We start from the raw sequence: 18,850 nt of genomic DNA, 5'->3' as shown, positions 1-18,850 counted from the left end.
TTCCTGTTGCTGCACGGGAGGCGCATGATTTAGTGTTAATGGCTGAGATCACAGGGATACATGGATACACAATAAGCTCGGATTCACGAGATATGTTGCCCTTTAAAAAATGTCTATATACATTTTTTTAGGAAAGTGCTGATTTGGTTAGATTTTGTTTTGAGTTAGTGCATGACATTGTTTTGGGAAAGTGTTGATTTGGTTGGATTTTGTTCTGACAGAATGTCAATTATTAAAGTATGCCGAGCACAAAAAAATAAATTGGTTATACAAAGAAACAAAACAAAAAATGAAACATAGAAGAAAAAACAGAAACAAAAAACACGCAAATGAGCCAGTCAATTTTAATTATAGTTGATATTTTGATAAAATTTGATTTGATTTGAATATGCATAATGAAAGGTAAAAAATTTAGAATTAGTTGAGATTTTTTTAAGATTTTATATATGAATAATTTAATATACGACGTTGTTTTTGGAAAGTGCGGATTTGATTGAGTTAATGCATACGTCTAAAAAATAGTTTATATGACAAGCACAGGCTGTAATATAGGGTTTGCGGAGAGGTTTGTGGGAGCGAGGCAACCCTACCAACCCCTGGACATAAAAAAAAAAAGAGCTCTCTGGCGGAGCCGTCGCCGCAGGAGGCAGGACCACCTCCAGTCCTCCACTCCGCGATGCGGCGGCTAGGGCTTTGACCGCGTGCCCGTGTCCTGCTCGGCTCCGGCCGACCGCCACCTCACTCACCTCACTCCAGTGCTCACCACTCCACTGTCGTCATCACCATTTCTTCCGCGGGGGGTCTCGTCTGAGGCGGATTCGATCGAGATGGTAGCGGCTGGTTCCTCTGTTCACCCGTGTTCCTCTTTCCGCCCGCTCTTGTGCTGACTCGCGGCCTTTTCTTGCCACACTAAACGCAGGTCAAGATCGAAGATTGTGATGGGGATGGCGCCGCCGACCCGCCGCAGCCCAATCCGGCTCCGGCACCCACTGCCGTAAAGGCGGAGGAGGCGATTGATGTATGTGCTATCTGAAAATATTGTGGTAAACTACTGTTAATGGATTGGGGAAAAACGGGAGAAGTATGCGAGCTGAGTAATCGATACTCCCTCCGTCCCAAATTACTTGTCTTAGATTTGTTTAGGTACAGATGTATCTAATGTGTCTAAATACATTCATATCTAGACAAATTTAAGACAAGTAATTTGGGACTTAGGTAGTATTTGTTTAGTGCGTACTTCCTCTGTAAGGAAATATAAGAGCGTTTTGTAATGTACTACATGTGCTTGATTGTTTAGAGGCATTGTGTAATGAGTGTCAATTGCTGCCTACATGTGCTTGATTCCTACGTGATTGATTTAACGAATAGGATGTCGGGTCATCTTGCCCTAATTCTGTAATAATCAATATGTTGTGTACATTTTCTAGTGATGTACATTTGTCTTGGATCTTAAAGTGGTGCTTCTAACTGAGCCACCAATGTCAAGTTTCTGTTTTTCTCCGTGGAAACCTTTCACCTGTCCTGTTTTGCTTTCACTTGAACACATGTATCGTAGCGCCAAAACACAAGGAGTTATTATAAATTTGATTCTTGAGTTGGATGTAGTCCGCATTTTAAGATTGGAGCACTAACTGTGATACAGTTGATTTACGGTGTTGAGTATTTGAGAGTAACTAGAATGCTATCTGGACACCTTTTCTATATTGCAAATAGAATCAGAGAATGCAAATTGGTAGGACTACCACAATTTTGTGACATTGTTCCCTTTTATTGGATTATTGTTAGTGAAGTTGTAAAAATGACATGATGTTCTTCACTCTTACTCTAGGATGGTCAGCCAGGCTCTTCATCCAGCTATCTAAGGTCACACTTTATCGGTATGGGATTTTCACCATTACTGGTTGACAAAATGCTTCAGAAACATGGTATGTTATAATTTACAAAATGTTTTTTTATGTGTATAGCGATATGAAACCTTTACAGCAATGAACACACAGTTAACTTAGAGCAAATACCTTTTGATCTATAGACTAACCACACACATATCTCCAATACAGGTGATCATGATTCTAATACTATATTGGAGTCACTTTTGTCTCATCATGTAAGTGATTCTGATTTTCCCATGCATTCTCTAGTTGATATGTTGGGACAGTCGTAGTGTTTATGTTCTGCTTTTATAGTAAAATTATCCCTTCTTGAGTTCTTGATTGAGTAGTTTGCTGTTAAAAGTCTACCATGGCCCTTGTGTCCCTATTCCTTTTCATGATCATTAATAGATAACTGATTCTGGATTAAAAAGAAATAGCAGGAAAAATTGTGTAGAATGGGAAATATTGTATAGAATGTGAATGATTTCAATATTCCCGCACAAAAAGAATATATTTCAATACTGATACTGAAGAATTCTTATTTCCTTAGATTTTTTTTCTTGCACACCAGTATCGGTGCTTGATTGCTACCATCCTGTAAAGATCTTGTACTTCGTATATTGTGCATCTCACGAACCTTGAAATTATCATTGTTGATATGTTTGCTTTTGTTTTCTTCTATTTTGTGCAGTTATTCTTTTGTTCTGTATTGTTGCTGGTTGCTAGTGTAACTTTATTTGAGGATATCTAGAAGATAGAACGATGTCTTATTTAGAGGGCTAATTCTCATCATCAATGTTTAAGCTTTTGTTTCTTCTATGCGGTTATTCCTTCATTCTTTGTATTGTTGCTAGTCACTACTGTGAGAAATATACAAGGAGTTAGAATGATGTCTTATTTAGAGGGATATTGGCTGGTGTCAAATCTGGCATTCTCATATTTCAATTTTCATTAATGGTATTATATGTTGCACATCATGGAAGAGATCTAAATTCACGCTCTTCATATTTCTCAAATTACCTTGATGCTATATGCCCCCTCAGAATTCTGGGTCCGAATCGTCAAGTTCGTTAGGCAGTCTCTTTGATTCTGACAATGAAGAAAACAGTTCTAAACAAGACATCAAGGTGATTTCCTAGCCATAGTTGTTATCATCATATTCTTTGTTTTGAATTCTTTAGACTAATATTCTGAATGTTCCTAATTTCAGCCGGAGCCAGATTCTTTCTTAGAAAGGAGGTCATATTTACTCCGCACAATGAACTTCTCACATACGGAAGTCGATTTAGCATTCGACCAATTAGGTTTGTGATTCTGCATTGACTTGTAAACATAGCAATTTTTTATATATTTTTGATTGTGTAGTGGCGCCAAGCTTCTGGCGTTCTCTGTGACAAGAGTGCCACAAAAGCTAAAGGCGGGTTCTATAGGATGGTGATTCGACCCGCAATGTTGTATGGTGCTGAGTGTTGGCCGACTAAAAGGCGACGTGTTCAACAGTTTGGTGTAGCAGAAATGTGCATGTTGAGATGGATGTGTGGCCACACAAGAAAGGATCAAATCTGGAATGATGATATACGTGATAGAGTTGGGGTAGCACCGATTGAAGAGAAGCTTGTCCAATATCGTCTGAGATGGTTTGGGCATATACAATATAGGGCCAGTTCTTTGGGGGCTTATGGTTGGCTGTGGAAATAAGCTGCACCCTTAATTAGTAGGCTTCTAAAATAAAAAAATTGGTTGGGCTTCTAAAATAAGTTGGGGAGGGGGCAGCTTGTTTCCACAGTCAGCCATAAGCCCCAAAAGAACTGGCCCGTGGGCTTCTAGAAGCGCCAATGCGTAGTGGATGGTTAAAGTGTGTTGATAATGTCAAGAGAGGTCAAGGTAGACCAAACTTGACATGGGAGAAGTCTGTAAATATAGATCTGAATGACTAGAATAACACCAAAGAACTAGCCATGGACAGCGGTGCGTGGAAGTTAGCTATCCACGTCCCAGAACCATGAGCTGGTTTCGAGATCTTATGGGTTTCAGCTCTAGCCTGTCAGAACCATGAGTTTGTTTCGAGATCTTATGTGTTTCAACTCTAGGCTACCCCAACTTGTTTGGACTAAAGGCTTTGTTGTTGTATAGGTGTACCAAGAGCACACAGTCTTATCACAACATCGTTTATTGTAAATATGTATCAAAGTCAATTTAGTAGTGTTTGATATTGACTTTTCTCTCATTATATTCATTATAACAATAGTACTCCAACATATGCTTAATTTTAGGTGAGGATGCACTACTTGATCAGCTTGTAGATTTCATTGTCACTGCTCAAGGAGGAGTATTATCGGGAGATATGGAAAATGGCCATGCTACAAATGAGGTTTTCTTCTTTTTCCTTTTGTTTCTCTTTGCTACTTCTACTTCTAAATCTCGATATTTGTAGACACGAAGTATACTTAGAGCTAGCTATTCCATGGGCCCTTTACAATATGGACTGCATGAGCAATCAATTATTTTTATAATACGTTCTTTCTGCAAAATTCAATAGTCATTTGCTTTTGTTCATTATTGGTTTGAGACTAAAAATAACATACCGCCTAACACGGGAAAAAGGCTTCCAGCAGGAACTCCATAAATCTGTTTTTGAAAAGACTTTCATATTATCTCTATCAAATAATGAGTACCATCCGTAATTTTGTTATTTCTATTGCAATTCTTTAACGATGTGCTTGTTTACTGTGGCTTATTTCCATGCGTTCTAGGTTTCCATGTGTATACCCCAAAAAACTTGTTCAATAATCACTATCTACTAGTCTGTATTATATACATTTCCTTGTTAGCAACAATAATAGTCAACGGCTACAACTTTTAACTTTAAAATGCACTTTTCCAGGTAAAAGCTGAATCATTGTTTGGGGTAATGGATAAAACGCTTCATTTGCTTCAGATGGGTTTTACTGAGGAAGAAGTGTCATTGGCTATTGATAGCTTCGGTAGGTCAAAATTAATAAGTTATAAAATTATTCAATATATTGTTAGCTTCTAGTACTGTTTTTACTAGATATACTCGAATCCTTTAAGAGATTATTTATGATATATGTGCCAATGGATTGCTTACGATGCTTGCTTATAACATTTATGCAAACTACATACTCTTCATCCTTCTAGCAAGCACTATATGGTGCATTGTTTTTAGTGAAGCATTCTCATCCCACGTCAGCTTCTCTCCTCCACCCGCCTCCCTCGGCCATGCTTGCTGGAGCTGTCGGGCAAAGCCCCATGCGACTGCTGCCGGTGGCGGGCTACCATCTCTTCCGCTGTTACTCTCGGATCCCATGCGACCCAAACCCTAACCCTAGCCTCTGTTGCACTGCCATCGGGTGCTGCTCCTCCCCTCTCCTCGTTGTGGTGCCCATCGGTCTGGAGCAGGATGGTCATGACTAGGAGGGCCTTTGGTTGCCTGCTCTGCTCGTGGTGTTTCCCCTCCACCGCGACGTTTCCCCGGCGGCCTAGTGGTCGGATTCGGCTATCTTGATGGCAGGCCCGATGGCATGGGTGCCTACTGTGTCGCCTTGATGGCATGGTCGCTCGACATCTAGCCGAGTCTCCAAATCTAGAGGTACCAGATCTGGAGCCTCCATGGCGTGTTCCTCGTCCATAGTTTGACAGGTGACTAGCTATGCGTTTTCTCCAATGGAGGGGTTGTAGCGAGGGCTTGAGTGGATTGGACAGGGGTCGTTGCACCATAGGGTGGCCTGTGCCAGGGGGATGGCCCACACATGCTCTCCTCGGAGATGGCTCTTCTTGGGGCTCGTTTGTTCGGCTGCCGAAGAGGTGAACTATGCTTCTGAGGCAAGCTCCCTGTCTGCTAGGTTCTGGTTGTTGGGCTTGACAATGGGTGATGAGCTTCGTGTTCTCCCTTGATGTTTGCGATGTTGCTTGTCGTTGCCTATGGAGGATGGCATATCAGCAAAAGCTGTGCAAGGCCTAACGTCGTTCTCCTCTGAGGTGTTGCTTCAATGCCCCTTCTCTCTAGGTCTTCCACTATCCTCGCCTTTTGCCGCGGTTGCCCTCCTTCATTGTGCCCTTCTGCGGTGCTCTTGCATGTGTGGTGATGTCATTGTTCGCTCTAGGGCCTTCATGACGCACAACGTTGTGGGCTTCTTTTACACGGCATGCTTCTTCATTTGGACTAGGGGTGGATTAACGAGCTACTCGGCGTTAAGCTCGTTAACAAGCAAAAAACTCTGACCGGCTCTGTTCATCTGATGCTCATTAAGCTCTTGAGCTCTCATGCTAGGTCATGAGTACTCGGTATATATACACGTACATGTGCGGTACAATATGCAGAAAGCCCCTTATAGAATGTAAAAAACACAAAAGGATACATGGCTTAATATATATAACTCTTAACCCCCCTCCCCGCCGGGTAAACTCGTATTGGCTAAGGTGAAAAAGAAGAAAATGGTAGAGAAATGGTGCTCACTAAACCTCCATAATATCTAACAAGTCGAGTCTTATGTCGGTCATATAGAACACCAACACATAGAAAAAGGGTTGAAGAAACCAGTCGATGACTTAACATAAGTAAAATGCTACCTCCAATTCCCTTTATGTTCGATAGAGCCTAATATTCCCCCAGAGTACGCTGCTTACCCCCTCCCCCCCTCTGTTAAGAGTTATATTGATGATGGCCTTTGGCCTTTTGTATTCTTGCCTTTTGGCATCCTCATGTACATCATATATATGGTGGCCTTGACCTCCTAGTAATACATGTTGCATATTCATAACATGGTATTAGAGCTCTAGGTTGTTTTTGGCACGTCGCAACTCGTGCTGAGATCCAATCGCGCCTTCGTGTTTTCCTTTTTCCGGCTGTGCTGCTCCACGTTGTCTGCTGCTCCTACTGCAGGCGCCGCTACTCCCACCCACCCCGTCTCTTCTGATCCTGGCGGTGCCCTCGTCAACCTCGTGTTCGCGGGTGTCTTGATCTGGAGGCCCCGCACCGTGTGTCTTCTTCCGTAGCAGGTGCACGACCAGGCCAGGTGGTTGTCGGCATCCGTTGCTACAGGCCAGCAGCCGATCTCCGCCGCCGGCCTTGATTTGCCGGCCTTGATTCCTGCCGCCGGCCGCTGGATTTCGCCACCTCCAGCGCCTGGATGAAGCTGCCCACCCATCCCGTCCGCTTCGTGATCTGCTGCCCGCCTTTCCAGATCGAGCAGCTCGGGTCCCCGCCCAAGTCGACCGGCCACCGGTTCCTGCTGCCATCCGCGTCCGCGTCTGGCCGGTTCCGCCTTAGATTGGTCGTGCTAGATCGGCCGCCGACCACTTCTCACACCTACGTGTGTTAACTGCAGGGCTGAATCGATCCACCTGCTTGGTGTTGCGTGTGCGCGCGTACGGGCTACTCTCTGCATGGTCCGTGAATTGCTTTGGGCTGCTGGTGGGCCGACGGGCGATTCTGTCAGTTGGCCGCTTCCGTTTACCCGGCTTAAGGTCCGTGGTTGCAAAAAAAAAACAGAGAGAGAGAAAGAGAAAGCAAAAAAAGAGGTACAATGTGTTCGGCGGGTACGCCTCTCCCACGCTGCCCCGTGTTTTTTGACGGTATTCCGTACATTGATTCTGTCTCGCACATGCGCCTTTCCTCGGTGCTTGGTGCTCGCCCGCTTGGAGGTGGTGGTTGTCGCTCTACTCCGACACCTTTTGTGACTTCGCCGATGTTGTGGGCCGCCCTACGTTGACTCCTCCCGCGGCTTCCGCGCGTGGTGGCGACCACTCTATGTCGACTCCTCTCACGGCTTTTGTGCGCGGTGGTGACCGCTCTACGTCGACCCCCCCCCCCCCCCCCCCCCCCCCCCCCCCCAATGGCTTCCACATGCGGCTCTACGTTGACTCTCTACTCTCGGCCGACTCTACACGCGGCTTCCACAGGTGGTGGCGACTGCTCATCGTCAGCATGTGTTTCTACCTCAACCTCTTCTGCCGTGTCCTTGTCTGCGCGTGAGATTGCACAGCTACGATGCCCACTTGGTGCCTGGGATTCTTCACCGACAGGTTCTGCAGTTTTCGTGGCTGCTCTTCTGGCACTGAGAACCCACCATCTACTCATTCAGGTACATCCCCATGGATTCTTGATACTGGAGCATCTTTTCATATGACTTATGATTCTTCCACTTTGACCTCCTTTTGACCTGTTGAGTCTCCTGTTAGTGTTCTTACGGCTGATGGCACTTCTCTCCCTGTAGCTAGTTGAGGCACTCTTAGCACTTCTTCCTTTCATGTTCCCTCTATCGCTCATGTTCCTCGACTTACTATGCAGCTCATATTTGGTGGTCACATTGTTGACTCTAGTTGTAGGGTCATTCTCGACTTCGATTCGTGTTTTGTTCAGGATCGTCGCACGGGTGCTCTGCTTGGTGCCGGCCCTCGATGCTCTAATGGTCTCTAGGAGCTTGATTAGCTTCGTCTTCCCTTCGCTGCCACCGCCGCCAATCTCGTAGCCTCTGTTGCTGCATCTACTAGCTCTTTTTAGCAGTGGCATCATCGCCTTGGCCATTTATGCGGTTCTTGTCTCTCATCTTTGGTTCATCGTGGTGTTCTGGTGTTCTGGGGTCTGTCTCCGGTAACGCTTCGTTGGATTGTCTGGGTTGTAGGCTTGGTAAGTAGATTCAGCTACCCTACCCTCACAGTGAGTCAGTGTCCGAGCGTCCTTTTGATCTCGTTCACTCTGATGTTTGGGGTCCAGCTCCCTTCGCTTCGAAAGGGGGTCATCGCTACTATATCATCTTTATAGACGATTTTTCTCGGTACACTTGGATCTATTTCATGTCTTCTCGCAGTGAGGTCTTATGTCCATATACAAAAAATTTGCCGCCATGGTTCATACACAGTTTTCCACTCCTATTCGTGTGTTTCGCGCAGATTCAGCTGGTGAGTATATCTCCCATGCGTTGCGAGGATTTCTTGTTGAGCAGGGTACTCTTACTTAGTTCTCTGGCCCTAATGCTCATGCTCAGAATGGTGTGGCTGAGCGCAAGCATCGTCATCTTCTTGAGACGGCGCGTGCAATGATGGTCGCCGCCTCTCTTCCGCCTCACTTCTCCTCAAACTCATGGTGGATCAACAAGAGTGAGTTCAGATAGAAGTCATGTTGTGCTCTAGTATGAGCCTTTGCAAAGAGATCCGCCAATTGTAACTCTTGAAGGCATTTTTGTACTAAAGAGCAATAAACTGATCCTGCACACCAGCGCGCACAAAAGAAGCATGAACACCAATATACTTGGTGAGCTCATGCTTCGCAGGGTCATTCGCAATACTAACAACGCTTGTAATGTCAAACAAGAGCAGAGTAGGTGTAGTGATAGAAACGTAAGAAGCATCAATACGAGTGCGGGGACATGAGATTCAGCATTTTCCAAAAACAACCATTTGGTAATATGGCAGCATATGTAAGTATTTAGAAAAATAAATAGCACAAAGATTAAATGATAATTTTGATGAGAGAATTTTTTAGTTAAGATTTTTGCATATCTGTTGCCCCATTTTCATTGATGAAAGGCCTTGAGTAGTCCATTCACGTAAGAAGACCCTCCACCAAAAGCCCATGTACATGTAATCCTCCACTCAGAGCCCATATAAGATCCAACCTTAGAAAACCTAGACTAGGCCAGCTTTTCCAGCCCTTCTTATTCCCATGCTCTTTCTCCACTTCCTCTAGCTACCGAAGAAGTGCATAACATGAGATGCGCCTCTAGCCACCAAAGAAATGCAGAACATGAGATGCGCCTGTACCTTCTTGCTTGTCGACAACTTGCATCCCCATCTTCCCGTGTGCCTGAATCTTCTTCCTCACCGCAGGCTGCAATCCCCATATTTCTAGAGCTTCTTCCTCACCGGCAACCACCTTCCCATCTTCCACTCTGCCTGTCTCTTCTTCCCCACCAGTGGCTAACGTTCCCATCTTCCCCCCATGCCATATTTGTCCAGTATCCCTGATGTACCCCCTTTTTCTTTTATTTCTTTTATAAACCCAAAAGGAAAGAGATATTGCTGGATACATGTCGTGTCCACGCGTATTGCTTTGTCCCGTCGTTACTAGGAAAACTATTCGGCTATATCAGTCGTGTCCATGCTTTTTAGACAGAAACACCAAATTCCCAAAGTAACCACTGTAACCACGTCACCTCTGCCGTCAAAGGAGCTAGAGCTCACCACTCTGCCTCTACACTCGAATGGGAAACTGTAGTATGTTTCTTCATCTTCAAGGCAGTGAAAGAACCACCAAGAAAAACACTAGCCCAGGGTGACTAGTCCATGTAGCATCTGAATAGGCCTGAAGCTGTAATGAACTTGAGCAGGGAAAGAACATACGGTGAGAGATCGTGCCACGAAGATATCGGAGAACAAGGAGGTGACTAGTGAAGTGGGAGTAGAGACAAACAGACTCAAAAGTATGGACATGATAGGAGATATCCGGATGAGTGACAACTTGGACACTACTCCCGACAAGACAGTGACAACGCGTCAGATCAAACAAGGGTCACCATCAGAAGCACGTAGGTGAACATTGAGCTCCATGGGGTCTCAACAGTGCGCTCACCAGTAACAACAGCATGAGCAAGGAGATCCTGAATATATTTTTCTTTGGAAATGAAGAAGCGAGGTAGAAGAAACCTCAATTTGAAGAAAGTAGCGAAGTGGGTGAAGATAAGAATGAGAAACTGCTCACATGCCTTCACAAAGGCAATGTATTCAGGGTTGTCGCTAGTGATGACCATGTCATCAACATCAACATATAGAAGAGGAGTCCGACCACGAGCAGAGAGGCGGACAAACGACGCATGATCATGAGCACTTACCGGAAAACCAGCAACAATTACCATAGAGGCGAAACGCTCAAACCAGACACGAGGGGCTTGCTTAAGGCCATAGAGAGAGCGATGAAGGTGGCAGACCATGACATCATCAAGAACAAAATATCCAAGTGGTGGATGCGTGTAAATCTCCTGACAGAATTCACCATTAAGAAAGGCATTCTTAACATCAAGCTGAGGCCACAACAAGAATTGTGCCAACAGTGGTCATATGGGCCACATGAGCAAAAGTCTCATCATAATGACGATCATGATCCTGCTGAAAGCCACATGCCACAAGACAAGCTTTGTACAAGTGATGGGACGAACACAAAGAAAGAGAAACAAGATCCCATATGCTGGTGTGCTCAAGAGCAGGAATCTCCTATGCCATCGCAAGCTGCCATTTGGGATGAACAACTGTATCATGATAAGAAGTTGGCTCAAGGACAACAACGTTAGTGAAACCATTGGGTCAACAGGCAGATGGGGGTGATGGTGTAAGGCATAAGTAGGCTGAGACGGAAGAGGGTACATCAGAAGTAGATGGCTCATGAGTATAATAGTGAGGAAAAAGGGAAGAATACGAGCACGCACCATCGTATAGGCTCAAGTGATAGAGATGGTGAAGCCACAAGGGATGAAGGTGCGGAATCATGTGACAGGTGAGGTGAGGAAACCCTAGGAGATGGCAGCGTCAGATCTGCCGCAGTCGGAGAAGCATGAACAATGGGATGGGTGGACAAGGGCTCAACATGAGTGATAGAGGTGTGTCGGGAAAAGTGAGGAAAGATATATCCTCCATTGAAAAGGTTGAGGAAGATGGACGTGGGTAGAAGGGATAAGACTCATCAAAAGTCACATCTTAGAAATACGCATTCGACGACCAACAATGATAGCCCTTATGCTCATCATTGTATCATAGACTGAATGGTTAGTTTGGTGCGTTCATTGGGGGCAAGAAGAACATAGCAAAGACAACCAAACAAAATAAGTGTCAAATAATCAGGAGAGCGATCAAAAGGACCCTCGAAAGGAATGCCGCCCTATAGAGCAAAGCATGTTGAATGTTGCTGAGATAGCTGGAACTGGAGGGAACCTTAGCCCAAAAGTGGGGCAAAAGAGAGGTGGCGATCATCAACGCACGAGTCGTCTCAAGAAGGCGACGATGCTTGTGCTCAGCCACACCATTACGATCATGAGCACCAGGACAAGAGAACTGAGCAAGAGTACCCTGCTCAGCAAGGACTCCACGCAACATCTTGGAGATATACTCTCCAGAAAAATCAGCCGGAACACACAAATAGGCGTAGAGAATTGAGTGTGAACCATGACAACAAAACGCTTATATATAGATAGATAAGAAGGCATAAAATATATCTAGGTGTGTCGAGATCCAGGTGTGTCGAGAGAAATCCCTATATATGATGGCCCCTTTTGAGGCAAAGGGAGCTGGACCCTATACATCAGAGTGAACATGGTCGAAAGGACCCTGAAACAGAGTCCCGCTATGAGGATAAGGTAACTGGACTTGGTTACCAAGTCGGCAACCCTCATAGTCTAAAGACACACTGTTGGAGACGGACCCAAGAAGACCATGTGGAACTAAGGATGAGAGACGAGAGCCACACAAGTGACCACCGTGATGATGCCACTATTGATAACAATGGGTAGACAAGGCAACATAGGCGGAGAGACTGGCGACAACAGAGATTGGGGATTGGAGGAGAGACGGTGGCCAGTGGAGGGCGACAACAACTAGACAGTGGCCAGAGGCAGAAGCGTCGGGAGTAGCGCAACCGTTGAAGAGGAGGAAGTGGCGACACAAGATGGGTTCAAGCACAAGTTGCACGTGCTGATTTTTTTTGGGTCTCTAATACCATGTTAGGAAATATGCCACTTATATTTCCAGGTGGCCGTAGGCTAGTATATATACGCATATATGTGTAGTACAATATGCAGAAAGCCCCTTATAGAATGGGAAAAATACAAAGTATACACAGCTAAATATATATAACCCTTAACAGTTCATAGGCATTACCCCCTTTTGATTCAGTTACAATGTGTTTTTATGAAGGAAGAAAGTGACCACATGTGGAGGTACACTAGTTGTCCTTGATGTGCTGGGTTCAAGGGAAAAAAATAGTGTGGTATACAAAATAGCGTTGTCCTTTAAATTATGCTATTAGCGAGACATTGTACACTGATTTATTTAGCGAGACAATTCTCTACACGCTATAGCATGCTATTTTTTTCAGTGGTTGGGTTAGGTTGATTAGGTGGAATAGAAGGGTTGAGGTGCCACAAAATGTAGTAACTTAACACAAGAATACGCATTGTTGTATTAACGAGCTTAATGAGCTACTCGTGAAACTCGTTATGTCACTTGTTAAGCTTAACAGGCTAAAACCAGTGATTGGTTCTGTTCATTAAGAAGCGAGCTATGAGCTTCACGAGTCGATCTATCGAGCATCCATTAAGGTCGCAAGCTACGAGCTTTTGGTCTACCCCTAGTTTGGATGGCCATCATGGCACCAAGGGGGTTGCTGGGATCAGCGTCATGCCACGAGGGTGTTCAGAGGTATCATCTACTTGCCAAGGTCCATTGGGTGTGATCGGTGGTTGTCACTGATGGTCTCTGGGGTTGGAGGCTGGGGCGCTGGTGAATGCCTTGCATGATCATGTTCATGTTGACGACGACGTCCATAGACGCGATTCTTCTCCTTGAAGGCACCGCTCCATTTATTTCTCCTTCAAACTGCTCGTATCATGTACCACCCGGCCTCTCACTAGGTGTGCACCTTGGTGTCCCGCTGGGCGATGCGTGTCGAGGCACTCTAGGAAGATTTACGGTCATCGTCAGGATCAAGCAAGCACCTTTTGTTCATGTGCTTAGCTTAGCTTTGCTTAGTTCTGGTTTACTGGTCTCCTGTTTGGCCTTATTTGTGCTTCTCTTGTATAGGTGGAATCATCACCAGGGTTGGTGTGTGTGTGTGTGTGTGTGTGTGTGTGTGTGTGACCTTTGTGTGATGCTTGGTTGGGCGCTTTATCTATAAACCGGGGCAAAAGCTGTTTTCAGTAATACTGACATTATCAGAGGCTAATTTGCACACTTGTGCAGAACTTATGAAACGCGATGTTAGGACAAAATCACAGTTGTAATCCACATATTTTAGTGTACCAATCTGACATTTTTAAGCTGACGAGTATATTGTAGTCTACCGCTGTTAGACTGTTTTGGTGAGTTTCTACAAACAATCCTTTAAGTGTCATGTTTCCTACTCTTTTCAGGTCAGGAAGCAGCAGTTCAGGAGCTTGCTGACTCAATTTTTGCAAGACGCATTGCCAGTACCATTGAGCAGAAACAGGTAACTGATTGACATCCATTTCTCACTGCTACAGACTTTGTGCGGTGAATTTGACAGACATATGTTCTAGATTTTTGCTAGAAGTCATCTTGTATACAATAGGGCCGTGTAGCATATTTGGCAAGGCTACAGGTTAGATCAGCTGTTTACATAAACGTTCCTATGATGTTCTTTCTGATGTTTCCAGTTGGTTTCCTAGGTTTTGTTTCATGATTTACAAAATATATAACTCTGTAATCATTGACTTCAGTGCCATATGTTCCTATAACTCTTGTGTATGTGGCATATATATATTAAAATCCAATTAATAACCACTCTCATTTCTAATCTGGCCTCTTATGTTTTATTGTAGGTGAAAATTGAGTCTGAATTTCTAGGGGAGCAAGGGGAGCAAGAAACTGAATATTCAACATATCATCAGAGGTTGAACTATTATGACGATGACGATGACAACAAAAGAGTTAAAAAGGCCAAGCATATATTCAGAGACGACAGAGGAGCCTCAAGTAGTCATGCTGTGAATCAACCTACTCCGTGGTTAAGTGGCGGTGTTGGGTCAGCTGGTGATGGTTATTTGAAGGAAGAAGATTATGAAATGACATCGGGCCCTCGTGCAAATGTCCGTGGTGACCTTGCCAAGCCTCCCTTCTTCCTCTATGGAAATGTTGTTAACATCACCAAAGATGCGTGGTCTGAAATATCGGGTTTCTTGTCGGGTGTGCAGCCCGAGTTTATAAATAGTCAGCTTTTCTCAGCTTTGATGCGAAGGGAAGGTTACCTTCATAACCTTCCAACAGAGAGAAGGCATGTTGTGGTTCCGAAGTCACCAATGACAATTGAGGATGCAGTGCCTTCCGCAAGACATTACTGGCCCACATGGGATACCAGAAAACATATTGGTAGTGTTACTTCAGAGGTGGCAGGAATTGAACAACTTTGTGAGATGTTGGGAAAGACCATAAAAGATTCACGAGGATTTCTTTCAGAAGAAAAACGAGCGCAGATCTTGCACCAATGCAAGATGGCAAATCTTATCTGGATTGGTCAAGACCGGCTAGGCCCTCTGCAGCCAAATCAAATGGAGCGGATATTAGGTTACCCATCAAACCATACAAATCTGTTTGGTCTAAATCCACCGGACAGGATTGGTGCTATGAAATACGCTTTTCAAACGGACACCATTGCTTATCTTTTGTCAGTTCTAAAAGACATCTATCCAGATGGTTTGAGGGTACTATCCATCTATAGTGGAGTTGGGGGTGCAGAAATTGCGCTGCATCGTCTCGGTATTCCACTAAAGTGTGTAGTGTCTGTTGAAGAGTCTGATGTGAACAGGAAAATTCTGAAAAGATGGTGGGCAAAAACAGAGCAGAGCGGAGTTCTGAGACAACTAAATGGCATATGGAAGCTAAAGACCGATGCACTTGAGGACCTATTTAAGGAATTTGGTGGCTTTGACTTAGTTGTTGGCGGAAATTACAGTTCATATAGAGGTGGGACGACAGTAAATGCAACTATGGGGATGGACTCCGGTAAATACTTTGAGTACGTTCGTGTTCTTCAAAGAGTGAGAAGTATGCAGCACTTTTATAAGTAGTTGTTGCCTGACATAATCATGTCCTTCACCATCTATCTTCAACAAGGGATGGCGCAGCGTTATGAGACATGTAAATGGTAGGATGAAGACGTACGCTCTGTTGACAGCTAGAGAACTTTGTGCTGTCTCTTTATCCAGCTAGAGAACTTTCTACTGTCTCTTTATCACTGCATGATGAGTTCAACTATCCTTCTGCTCCTGGTTAATTAGCTGCATATTACTGTAACTATTAATCGGTGCACGCGAGTTATCCTTCTTGCTTGGTTGGTTAGTTTGGTCATGTTGCTGCCGTTCGTGGTCATAGTTCTCTGTGCTGTTTTAAGTGTGTGTGTTGATGATTGGCTGAAGTAGAGGCAGCAGTACATGCAGGTTGCTGATTTGCATATGAGCTAGTGATTTGTGTGAAAACATCCATGTGCACTTTACAGGTATATGATTTTCCCTTAAGTCTAGGAATGTTTAGCTGCCTACACGTTATGCTGCTTCAAACAATGGCATGTGCAGATTTGTGTGCCATGCTGTACGGTAGTTTCTTCATGGCCAAGATGGAAATGTCAGATCAGTTTGAGTTAGGTTTCTTGAGTCAAATGGTGTGTGACTTGTATGTCTGCGTGCTAATGAAACAGTCAGTTTGATCATAACCAAGAATCAGAAGCTTGGCTGATTTGCTGGGATATGGACGACACGAGACAGCAGTTATACCTACTCCAAGTTCGATCAGCTTGCTGGTTCTGAAGATTTGTCAACGTATTCAGTTTGTACTAGACAGAAAATTTTGAAGTATCCAAGAGAAGGATGTGCTGACTATATAAACTAGATGATGCCCTGCACGTTGTTGCAGGAATATTTCACAATATTTCAATGAGGTTTTAGTTATATGGAACATGAATATTTAAAATAATAGTTTTTGAAAGTGCATACGAATTAAATGTAAATAGCATGCATGTTTGCACATTGAAGTTGATTTTTAATATGTATAGTTGCATGTTAAGGTGGACCTTCTTCTATGCATGTTGAATAATGAGGTGGCATGCTTGCATGTTAAGAGAAATATGTTAGCGGGGGCTAAAGGCAACGAGAGGCAAGTGCTAATTGTGGTCGTATCAATGTGGGTACACCTGGTAGTAGCCACACCTTCCTGTTTTGGATACAAGGTAACACCCACCTGCAAGTGAATGTGTACTCTTTTATTCACCTGAATACGGTCTTATCCAATGCAAATCTACATTAAGAACTAACACATTCCACACAATCCAATTCTTTCAGAGAATAATTGGAATCAGACATGCAATTCAATACTTAGAAAGCAGTGTTAACTATCGTCAGTTCAAAAGCTTTATTATTTCACGAGTTGGTAAACAGAACATTCAGGCGGTTAAGCTGCTAAATAACCATGGTACCACCTATATCATAACCCTTTTCCTCATGTGCTCAACTTGGGTACAGGAGTGTAATACCCCACAATTGGAATCATATTACCATAGCCAAAATAATCACACCCTTTGGCCTCATCACACACCTTGTTTGCATGCCCTGATTGTACTTGGATTGAGAACACGCCAGCAGATGTGGTTACAACAATGATGTTTGCTCCCTCGGCAAAGCCCGCCACATGGACTTCTTCCACCGGAGCGCCGTTTAGGGACAAACTTCCCGAGTAGATGATCCGGCCCGGTACCCATCGGGCATCGGCCTCTCTTGACCACAACTGCAGATGCGGATTCAATTCTTCGACGAGTCCCAGTCCACCGTTCTCCGCCAGCATGAGGTTGCAATCAAATATATCCTTAATGCTGCAGGAGTATGGTACGTCGAACCAAATCAGCCTGTGCCTTGCCAAGTCATACTCCAGGACCAACCCACCATCGGACAAGAAGTAGAGCAGAGACCTCCCAACAAGCACACTGGAATAACATGTGAAGGACATGTAACACTCGCCATGCATCAAGGTCGGCTCGCCCCAGGCGCCAGTGTCCGACGAGTATACGCACGCCGACGTGACATACTCCTGCTCGACGGCGCCTTCGCGTATTTCTTCGTCGTCGACGGAGAAGACGAAGACCACGCAAAAGGGACCTCCGTGGCAGTGGCAGTGGTCGCAGCCATCCGCTGTGCAGAACACGGCGGCGGTTGTGCGGCCACTCTGGAATGCTGCGGGCACCGGTATGCGCTGCTGGGCACCTGTGATTGGCTCCCACATGAGGAGTTCCTTGGTGTACGGGCACTTGGGGTTGGACAGGAAGAGGGCGCGGCCGTGGCGGCAGTCGACGGCCTGCCAGAGCCGGCGGTGGGGAACGGCGAGGGAGAATGGCGATGCGGTGGAGGGGATGAAATCGGGCATGTCCTTGTAGTCGTGGAGATACCCGAGCACCGGGGGTGCGCGGTGGAAATCGTGGAGGAGGCGGCGGAACCCACGGCGGGAGACGACCTCGCTCCAGGACTTGCAGACGAGGGAGGCACGGAGGAGGCTGGCCGGGTCGTCGGGCGGGATGCGGACGAGGATCTCTTCTACAAGCTCGTCCGGGAGTGTTGGCGGCGGTCCTGGTGCCATGGCGGCCGCTAGTTTACTTTTCTTTTCTTGAGGTGCCATGGTGAGCATTTTTGGACGATGACGACGAACGACGCAGAGGCTGACTTCTTATCGATCCACCGTCGTGCAAAGCTAAGCCTCGTCTAACCCTAGCTAGTCTGGCCCCGAGTGATATTCTGTGATGATAGCTGCCGCCAATACACATGGAGTATATATAAGTAATATACCTAGGAATAGACGACTACAGTAGTAAGTTACCGACTCGGCTTCTACTTTCGCCTGGGGAATTCAATCGAGCGAACGATTCTGTTCGCTGCCAGAAGCCCCCAGCGCGTTATTCGCAAAAAAAAGAGATATTCGCAAGAAAAAAAAACCCAGTGCGAACACACAAACTCTCACCATCTCAAAACGTGACCCAATTGGGCCGAGAAAGGACCAATTTCCTGGAGTGCAGAGTTTCGTTGCCCAGGCTCATCAGCACCCATTCAGGAAAAAAATCACAAAAAATAAAAAAAACATTTTTTTGCATGGTAGAAAATTTATTGCTTGAGGTCCATTCCAATTTTCAGGTTATTTGCACATTTGAGTAGCTCTCAGAAAAAAAGATAAATCGGATAAGAACAGTGCATGAACAATAACTT

General features: G+C 45.0%; 2 protein-coding genes across 2 annotated transcripts; one reads left to right on the top strand and one right to left on the bottom strand.

Annotated features, from left to right (window-relative positions):
• The first annotated feature begins 576 nt into the window (after positions 1-576).
• LOC125507851 (probable inactive DNA (cytosine-5)-methyltransferase DRM3) lies at positions 577-15,959 on the top strand. The gene is made up of 10 exons (XM_048672374.1): positions 577-830; positions 920-1,018; positions 1,829-1,925; positions 2,058-2,104; positions 2,915-2,998; positions 3,082-3,175; positions 4,145-4,242; positions 4,756-4,855; positions 14,006-14,082; positions 14,435-15,959. Exons 1-10 carry the CDS (start codon positions 828-830, stop codon positions 15,677-15,679), a joined length of 1,944 nt encoding a protein of 647 aa, XP_048528331.1. The 5' UTR covers positions 577-827; the 3' UTR covers positions 15,680-15,959.
• Positions 15,960-17,004: 1,045 nt separating this feature from the next.
• On the bottom strand, positions 17,005-18,381 carry LOC125507854. Its single transcript, XM_048672377.1, has one exon. It carries the CDS (start codon positions 18,276-18,278, stop codon positions 17,103-17,105), a length of 1,176 nt encoding a protein of 391 aa, XP_048528334.1. The 5' UTR covers positions 18,279-18,381; the 3' UTR covers positions 17,005-17,102.
• Between the last annotated feature and the right edge of the window lie 469 nt (positions 18,382-18,850).

The sequence above is a fragment of the Triticum urartu genome, chromosome 5 (assembly GCF_003073215.2).
Source record: "Triticum urartu cultivar G1812 chromosome 5, Tu2.1, whole genome shotgun sequence".
NCBI lineage: Eukaryota > Viridiplantae > Streptophyta > Magnoliopsida > Poales > Poaceae > Triticum > Triticum urartu.
This window is presented reverse-complemented; position numbering and strand designations above follow the sequence as displayed.